General features: G+C 39.1%; 1 protein-coding gene across 2 annotated transcripts in view; it reads right to left on the bottom strand.

Annotated features, from left to right (window-relative positions):
• Positions 1-1835: 1835 nt before the first annotated feature.
• USP10 (ubiquitin specific peptidase 10) overlaps positions 1836-9813 on the bottom strand; it is a 33381-nt gene continuing 25403 nt past the window's right edge. For both annotated transcript variants that reach the window (XM_081870206.1, XM_081870207.1), the window contains exons 11-14: positions 7203-7368; positions 5143-5287; positions 4052-4117; positions 1836-2934 (exon numbers count right to left, since the gene is read on the bottom strand). In XM_081870206.1, the coding sequence (XP_081726332.1) occupies positions 2747-2934; positions 4052-4117; positions 5143-5287; positions 7203-7368 (565 nt within the window). In that variant the 3' untranslated portion in view covers positions 1836-2746. The remainder of the gene's footprint in view (positions 2935-4051; positions 4118-5142; positions 5288-7202; positions 7369-9813) is intronic.

Here is a 9813-nt window from a genome sequence, read left to right as displayed (position 1 = left end):
CAGCTTGTGCCACAGAACCCCCTAATACCCACCTAGAATCCTGAAATGCCCTCTAGTGGGCAGTAGGGACTAGGCTGACAAACCCTGGTCTTTCCCAACCCTACCTTGGACTCAGCTACATTTGTAAAGATGAAGCGCTTTATATGCGTTATAGCACTAGGACACCACATGGTGCTGTGGAGTCCCATTTTTTGCCAAGCGAACTTTTAAGTTTACAACATGTTGAACTGAATCGCTGGAGATGCCAGGACTAAACAACCTTCTGCATACAAGGCAGATAAGACGTGCTACCTTTTCAAAATAGGCTGACTGTGCCAAATTTTTGAGAGAGATTATTATCTTGGAACAGCAAAGGATGCCAGAGGTGTTCTGGTGTAACAGATCTCCGAGCTGCTAGTCTGCTATTTTTGTTTCTGAAATGTACAGAATCATAAAAGCTGTGGTTTGTTCATTTAACAAAATGTATATACTGCTTAATCAATTCTAACCTCTACATGGTTTACATAGCTATTTTTAAAATAAAAAATATTAAAATTTGTAATTACAACTAACACAGAAGGCATATTTTTATAAACTTATGCATTTTATTGCACACTATTTTGAGTGGAAATGGAGTAACTGAACAGAGAGGTATGAAGGCACAAAAGTATGAGAAATTTAGTAACCGAGGGCCACAGGAGTATGTCCCATGAAGCAATACAAGGGGAGTCCCCTGCCTTTGCAACACCTTCAAGATAATTTATAACAGACATTGCCCTCCACCCAGGTCTTCAAGTTTACATTTTCCTCTGGGTGGTAGAGATAGGGAAAATAAATATTCTAAAAATTTACAACAGGAAGAGCTACTGAAGCTCACAGATTTCTTAACTCCCTTCTGGCAAAAGGATTTGAAATATAAAATCAATGAAGAGGTGAGTTAACACAGCTTGGAAGTACAGGACTCTTGACGTGGCCTGGTGTCCTCCCCAGAAATCATATTGTGCTTGCTAATTATTGTAGGCCAGAATTATCCTAAGTACAAGTTGAGTAATGTGTCATATGGAAGGAGGGGGGCTGGATGATAGTGACATGTGTATGGAACAATAGAGATGACAGGCTGGCATTGTGGGACAAACGACTCTCCCCAAGAACCAACAGCCACTGCAACGAAAGCAGATGCCATTTGCTCTGAAGTCAGAATAGATTCAAGTTGTTAACTGTTGATGGTCTGTGTTGGGAGAGGAGAAAATAAAATACCTTTTTTAAATGGCAGAACTTCATAAATGGCCTTCGATGTTACTGGCTTACAGAACTTCTACCTACTGTACCCATTTGTGTGGCACATGGACAGCCTGAAAGAACAAATGGTTAACTTTGGTAGTTTACAAAAGCTTTTTGTGTTGTTGCCTTACAAGCATTCCAATTCAAAAGGCAATCAAGTTGAAACGTCATTTGCAAGCTTGGATTGTGAGACTTTAGACAAGTGGTCTGAGCCCTGCTGGATCAGACCAAAGGTTGATCTAGTCTAGCATCCTATTCTGATGTTTCACAGATGCCCCAAAGGCAACCCTCCCCAAACCCTCCCCCAGGCATACAGCTTTTTAACATCCATTTAGTTTACTGGGTCTAATAGCCATTGACAGAACTACACCAAATGGATTTGTCTAATGTCCTTTTAAAGCCATTTGATTGGAGATGAAAGTGAAGCCGGTCAGGAAGTACAAAACTGGTATTTCTCAGTTTTGTCTTTGGCGCCCCACTAAGAGACTTGGCTTCGCAGCTTTTCCTGTTCATTTGAATGTCTCTGTTGCTTTCAGCTGAGCCCCGTGGTCAAAGAACACTCTCAGAGCTTTAAATCAACTTTGTGACTTTTTTTATTGATGGGCGACAACTTTATACTCCTAGATATCACTAGACTGTGTACACTTAGGAACTCAACATTATAGGAGAGCGGACAGCAAAATTAAACAAAGCAGACTGAAAAAAATATCAACTTTCATTATTTTGCCCATTTTTTGTTTTAAAATCCCATGTACACAGAAGCATAAATGCAGTTTTGAAATCTCTTAATAGCAATAAAGTTACAATCACCCATCTATATAGACTAACATTTTAACTCAAAAGTATTTTGATCTGCAATGTGTACTTAAGCAGTTTCTCATCGCACAATTATTAAAATGTGTATTTTTCCCTATCAGGAACCGGCAACTCTGTATATTATACTTTTTTGTAGAGTATTTTCTTTTAAAGGAGGACCATTTTTTCCTTGATAGACACTGGCTCATTTTTACCATTTATCAAAAAACTAGTGGGGGAGGATTAGAGAGGATTTTTTTTTTTAGTTTTTTTATTTAAGTAAAGATAAAACATTTTCACAGAAATCTACAAGTTCTGTTGCTGGTGCAGGGCTGCTTCTACTATGCAATTAGAAAGTGGGAATCAGTTGCAAATCCCCCGTTTTAATAATCTCTTAGGATTCAGCATTAGCGCAAAAAAAGAAGAAGAAATACTTTGTGTGTGATTCATGAGACTGAGTCTTTCAAACCCTAATGACTTCATTCAGCAAAGTCAATAAGCCAACACCAACTAGGCTGTTCACAAACCTCAAAAAGGTAGTCTTTTCTTTCGCTCTATTCCATAGTTGCAAGGGGAAGGAAGAGAGAAGGAAAAGAATTCATTGAGGGGAGGAAGAGAAATAAGGGTTAGAGAGAGTTGGCATTCTAGAAAGCAGGTAATCTGGCAAACACAGCAGAAAAACGGGAAGTTTTCAAAGCAGGTCAACTCGGCGGTAGTACAGGAGGTAGGCTGTGCGCTCAGCAGACGGCTTCACCACCTGGTACTGATTAATCACTTTGACAGCCTGGTCATCTATGCGCAACCAGCCATTGAGACCAATCTGGAAGACGTCTGTAGTGTAATGTCCACCAGTTGCACTGTTTCCGTGATGGTAGACAACTGTCAAAAAACCAAAACCAAACAACTAATAAGACAACAGGGAAGGAAGCAACATTAACAAGTTTCAATGGATGCTGGCTTGTCCAAATGTTTGTCAACTTATGCGGAGGGATGGAGCTCCACAAATATCAGTTTGCTTTATTAGCCAGATGATTACACCTTGCCACACAAAGACCAGAACCCTTGGGCATGAGAAAAGGGGCCATTGGGCTGGCACAAAACGTCAGAAATAGTGGGAGACACTGATTTTTTTTTTTTATGCTCTTCAAACCTCAACTCAAGTGTAAGAAAACTCCATCTCTCTCCCAAACTTACTTGCCAGAGGGCTTGAGAAAACAGGGGAGTCACCTGAAATTCATTCAGTAATTTTGGAGAATATTAAAAATGGGGGAGAGATAAAACTCTGACTCTTTTAGTTTAGACTGCTTGGGAGAGATTGGTTTGTTTGCTGAACTTCTGCAATCACTAAAATTGTGCAGCAAAACAACCAACAACTAAATGCAAGCTTTTTGAAAGCAGGTTACTTCCCTCCCCAATTTCAATACTTTGCGAGCAACTATGTCTCAATCCACAGTCGCAATCACAGTCAGTACTGACTCAAGTACTAAATTCCACAAGGTTGACTGCACATTTGGCTGCCATCAACTGACAGATCTGAGTACAGTGGTACCTCGGGTTACATACGCTTCAGGTTACAGACTCTGCTAACCCAGAAATAGTACCTCAGGTTAAGAACTTTGCTTCAGGATGAGAACAGAAATCGTGCTCCGGCAGCGCGCCAGCAGAGGGAGGCCCCATTAGCTAAAGTGGTCTTCAGGTTAAGAACAGTTTAAGGTTACAAACGGACCTCCGGAACGAATTAAGTACTTAACCTGAGGTACCACTGTAATGTGGAGTAACACTGAATAACTTTCTTAATTTGAATAATATGGAGTGGTTGCAGAATATCATCTTTGTTGAACTGGCATTCTTGGATTAAGGCACACAACAGGGAACTTTTAAAAAAAGAATTAATTTTAGAAGTGCATATGCTTGATCTGAGAGGACTGCCAATATTTTAAAACAGCAAGAGCCCTTGTGACAAAATTAATTACATTTGAGAGAAATGAGCACATACCTGCAAAGAGCCGGTAGGTTCTTTGGACTTTAAATATCTTACTTTTGACCCCCGGAGACAGCAGCTCTGAAAAAGCAAACAGAATTTCAAGTGAATTACTGTCTTTAGTATTATCGGATTACTTCCGCCTCTCTTTTACCCACATTTAACGAACCAAAGAGCATGCACCCACTGCAAGGAACAAAAGAACTACTGAAAGCTGAGCCTGTCAACAATAGCTCTTCTATTCCACTGCAACGGCTCAGGATGTATGGCCATCCTCCCTGAGGAGATATAAGCTTCTCACTGATCTTTGCCAATATGAGGGCTTCCTTTTGTCAGATATCTGGCCAAGATTTGGGTATGACACACAAGAGTAAATGGAAAGCAATAAGTTTTGTAGTACATTGGTGCAAAGATCTTTATTTTTAGGTCTTTTATTTTATTTTTTAAAAAGAAATGTTTATACATTAGGATGTGAGATTAAGTAACTTCAGAGATTGTTGTTATTTCAAGGAGTTAAATCACAGCATTCCAAACCTTGGAATGAGAGAAAAAGATAGCAAAATTGTTAAAACAGCATCAGTTTGAGAGAAACAGTAGTATTCTGGTACCATGTCCTGTCAGCACAAGGATTTCTGCTTGCCTAACAGGATGTCACCCCTCCAGCTCCATGTGCCCCACATCCTCCCCAAATCTGTCCCATGGGGCTGGGGAAACATCCTGAACAGATTGAGGGGGAAAAACATTCAATTGCACAAGCAAGAATTCTTAAGCTGATGGAACCTTAGCACTACACTGAAGTCCACCCAAGTGCTGCAAGATTTTGGTGATTAAATTCTGAGGAAGAAATAGTCATGTGCTGATTTATGAAGGCTGTGGAACTAACGTACAGCAAGCTTTTTAAGATAAAGAAATATACTGAAAACGACACTGGAGATGATATTTGGCGTTAAACTCAGCTCAATCTGGGCTGCTTAACCAGTCCTGAAGATATACACAGATTCTGAAATGCCTAAACATGCCCGCCCCCCACCCCAAAAGCATAAACAACAACAATCTCTTTCTGTAAAACAAACAAAAAACCCAGATGCTTTGTTCAGAAGATTTACCTTTACTTATTTCCAGGTCAACAGGATATTCAATATTTTTTATGAGCTTCTGGCACCCCCCTGTTTTCTCATAGACAAATCGTTTGAGGTGTAGGACAAGGACTGGTGGGAGTTCTTCAAGTGTCACTCTCCGACTGATCTCCACCTAGCATGGTGAAAGCAGAATTTTAGTTGGACCTCAAATCTCTGCTAGTCACTAATTAAGCTTATTTCCTCAGAATCAGAAGTGGAAATTACTGAAATCAGCTTAATACACACACAAACACCTCTTCCTTCCATTTTTAGGCACTGCCAGACTAACAGATGAGGGATTTCCACCCCAGGGGGGGGCAGAATAATGTTTCTGGTGATGTACAACATTTAAAGTCACCTGCCTATATATATCTACTTTCATAGGCATGAAGGCTTTCACTGCAGAAAGCACTTGGTGGACAAATTTTGGTTCAAAATTTATTTTCAGTTCAGCTCTTCGACTCCAGTTCTGCACACTACTCCTATGAGCTAATGATCACATATTTAGTCAGCTTTTGTTAATGACTGGTGCAAAGTGCAAAAGGAGATTTTGTTCATAAATATGTTAGAGAAAACTATTTTTTTTAAATGCAATACAAGATGTTTGCACTCTTCCCAGACTAGACACTAAAATATAAACCAGACCAGACTAGCACCTCAAGTGAACACCCATTTCTTCTAGAAGCCATAATTGAACATTTGGGTTGTCAAGTAAAGAGGAGACTAAAACCATATATGTACCAAAACCAAGAAGTGAGTGGCTGGCCAAACAAAATTCGTGTGGCAAGCCCTGAGAAGTTTGCACTGCAAGTTTTCCTTCCATACAAGGAGGTCTCTCAGACAACCAAAGAGATGTTCTGCCACTTTCACTCCCACACATCATGTCAGACATAAAATCCAGACGGGCTGCGTTTGCCTACACATAATTTCAGGGCAACATGCTTCTCACCCTTTTTTTCAGGTTGTTGCCCTCTCCTCCCAATGCCTAAGCACTGTGGTAAAGCCCACTCTTTTCTATCTTGTAGAGAACCACTCTGTTTACAAAGATGGTGTGTGCTTCCTACATTAAGGCTAGTTAAATAACCCATCTCTGATTCTATCAAAGCATCATCTGACGACGAGAGCACAGCAGTGGAAAAATACAACTAGGCACATCGTTCTATTAACTATTGAAAAAATCAGGACAAAAGCACTGCATTTTTACTCATCTGCATGGCTTGACATCACAAAAAAATGTAAAAGAAACCATTTTAATACAATAATATTTGTGATTTCAGCATCTACTGAAGACATTTTAATTCCAACAGGCCTTCCCAGAAAAGTAATATTGGCATGGTCACTGTTAAAATTACATTGCATTGTTCCAAAAATTCACAAGTTTATATTCAATTATTAATAGTCTCTTTTATTTCTGTTTTGTACATTGCTTGGGGTTCTTTGGAATGCAAGATAAATTGAGAAAGTATGCAAATTAATTACATAAATGAGCTAAGCACTAGGTCATTCTAGAGCACTAAATTCCACAAGACTCTCATTAGGAACAGACTGGGGGGAAATCACTTTGGTTGCAAAAAGCAGTTCACTGAATAAGCTTTTAAAATGAAGCAGCATAGCAATATTTATGCTACACAGACATAATAAAGACCAGTCACAAACAACCCAGCTAACATATAAAAGGGAAGAAGGATAAAGTAGACTGGAGTTGTTGTCTGGTTCCTGGTTCTCTTCTTCCGCCCCATTAGTTTGTCCAGATACGGCTGTGTTGAATCAGCCACAAATGTGAGACTCTAGGCTTTATGGATGCAGAACACATTTTGCACTTGTCTTATGAATGTGCTCAATGGGACAGAATGTGTCTTGACTGCACAGGGTCCCAGGTCCAGTACCTAGCATTACCAGTTGAAAGGATGTCAGGTAACAGGATTAAGGACTTCTTCCTGAAATCTTTGAGAATTGCTGTCAGTCAACACAGACAATATTAAACACCCACGTAATGATTAATGGTAATGTTTGACTTCAAAAGTGTACCCAGTCGTTAAATAACTTACCTCCTGCTTGGTTTTTGTGGTATAACCCTGAACAGACTCTCTTGCCACCAAGCTTTCCAGAGCATCTTGAACTGTGCGTATCTTATCAGACTGGATATCCAACTGCAGAGTAAAAAATGGCTGCAGAGTGGCAGACTCCTTCGAACTTTGTTGGTAAACCACAGATCTAAAGAAACGAGTTAGAAGTTGCACTTGTGAAAACTGTTCAAAAATTAATTCTGGAATGACTGATGGCGAGACTGCCAACACATACCTTCACATATATCTTCCTGAAACCCATATAAAAATGTCTCATGGCCAAACTCAGTAGGCAGGCTTAAAATGAGGCTCTTGTGTTACAAAGTCCTGCCAGATTTTGACAGATATAAAGACATATGGTTAAAGTAATGACCAGATTCAATATCCAGAAATTGAATATGTCAGGTTTTATGCAGAAATGAAATACAGTTTAAAGATGCGTCCCCTGCAAGGGATGGGGAGGAAAGAATAGTACTTCTTTCAGTTACTGACCCATCCTCCTAGCTTAGGCACAATACTTTTCTTTCTCCTCCTCTTCTTTAAAAGCATTATTAGGATTGAATGGGAAATAGCCACATACAGGACTTCCTTTCTCATGTCCAATTATTTTTCAAATTTACAGTCCACTGAAAGATACCAACACATCCAGATTCTTAAAACAATTGTATTCAACTTGCTTAAGCTTATTCATGAATACTGAATGTGAAAAGCTAAATAAAATTGTTACTTTGGTTCACACATAACCCCAGGTTCTCTTTAATACTGGCACCCAGTCACCTCTTTATACAGTAGCATCTTTATTTTAAGGAAAGAATAAGGTCTTTCTTGGACGGTGTGAAGCCCTCATAATGGCAAGGTTGATGTTTGTAAGAGACAACTTGCCCCACCCATTACATGAGAGCCACTTTTGGGATACCTTTCTCATCAAGAACTAACATGCTCTTTATTCAGAGGCTTCTTCAAGTCAGAATGAGACCACACTTAATCCAGATAATATTTCAGGTTGGCATTTTGCAGCGGTATTTTTCCACCACACAAAAACACCAATAAAACTGCAATGTTTGGTGAAGAGTCCAGGAGCATGGCACACTCTCATTCTTTCTTTAAACTGCTGCCCACCAGGAATAAAGACTGGCCTCAAAATTTTATTTGTTTAAGTGAGGGTATATCCAGCTACAAATTTATACCAGCTATAGATCTTCAACAATTATAGTTTCCCTTTATCCTGGGAATTTAAATCAGAAGTCTGGAATAATGACCAACAGCTACTCAGAATTCTTCTGACCTGTGCAAAGATCTACATGGCTTGATTACAGAAAACAAACAAACCATTCACCTTAATATACTGGCTAAAATAATTTGGGAAATAACTTTATTAACTAAGCTAGCTTATCAAATAAGAGCAATGAAGAATCACCATCACAATCACCATCACAATCTTAGAAAGATGAAGCAGTTTCATTAATTTCTTAAACAAAAAGAACATTAACTACATACAGCCTTATAACTCTTTTCCATCAATATATAATATATTTTCACTATATCCACCCTGAAACTATCAAGACTGACCAACACATCAACATCCACCACAGCAACCAAGTTTTTCTAGCTTATACATTATGGACTAACAGAAGAATGGAAAATCTCTATCAATCTCTCCCTCTGGCTGTCTTATCTCTATTAGTGCATCCACAACTTCTAAATGTTTTCTTTCGGTTCTTTTAAAAACAAAACATAAGCATGTACTAGCAATACCAGCAATTATGCAATGATGAAAATTATATTGACTTTCTGAAATTGCTACCATGCAGGTTGTTTCTGAAAATAAAAAAATACACCTGAATTTGTGGAGTTGCCTCTGAAACATGTTCAGAAACTACAGCTATTGCAGAGGGTTGAAGCCACATTTATTGGAGCATATTACATCCATGCTATTATGTGCTGAGTTTTTAATTTCCAAGCCCAATTCAAAGTAATTCTGCCTGGTCATTGAATTCACTGGGGTGGGGGGCTCTGCTCCATGTCCTACCAGAAACGGGTGTTTAGTGAACACCAAAATTCTACAAAGCGATTCTGACAATAGGAGTCATTGACAGGTATTTTCTCCATGTACTTGTGTAATCCTCCTCTAAAGCCATTAAACTAGTGACCATCGCCACATCTTGTGCCAATGAATTCTGGAACCTGGGTGAAGTACTTCATTCTAACCACTCTAAACCTACTCCAATTAATTTCATCCGTTGAGCTTGAGTTCTAATAGAAGGGGGGAAGACACCATCTCTACCTATTTACTTTCTTGAGACCAAACGTAATTTATAAACCTCTCTCGTCTCCCCTGCCACAATTTTTAGTTCTTTTTTCTATACTAAAAATCCACCACAGCACAGCACTTTTCAACTACTGCTCTTAAGGGCAAAGTCCACACAAAGGCACATACATGAATGAAGCATGATAATTACAAGTACATTTTGGCATGAAAAGTTCAAATATATGCAGATTTGGATTTTAATGCATTCTTATTATTTCTTTGCAAGAAACAAGGTACTCATGAAGGCAATGAAGAGCCAAAAACAGGATGGGGGAGGAAGTACTA

Source organism: Podarcis erhardii, assembly GCF_964252035.2.
Source record: "Podarcis erhardii genome assembly, chromosome: 7".
NCBI lineage: Eukaryota > Metazoa > Chordata > Lepidosauria > Squamata > Lacertidae > Podarcis > Podarcis erhardii.
The sequence above is the reverse complement of the archived record's forward strand: the minus strand, read 5'-3'. Positions and strand labels throughout refer to the sequence as shown.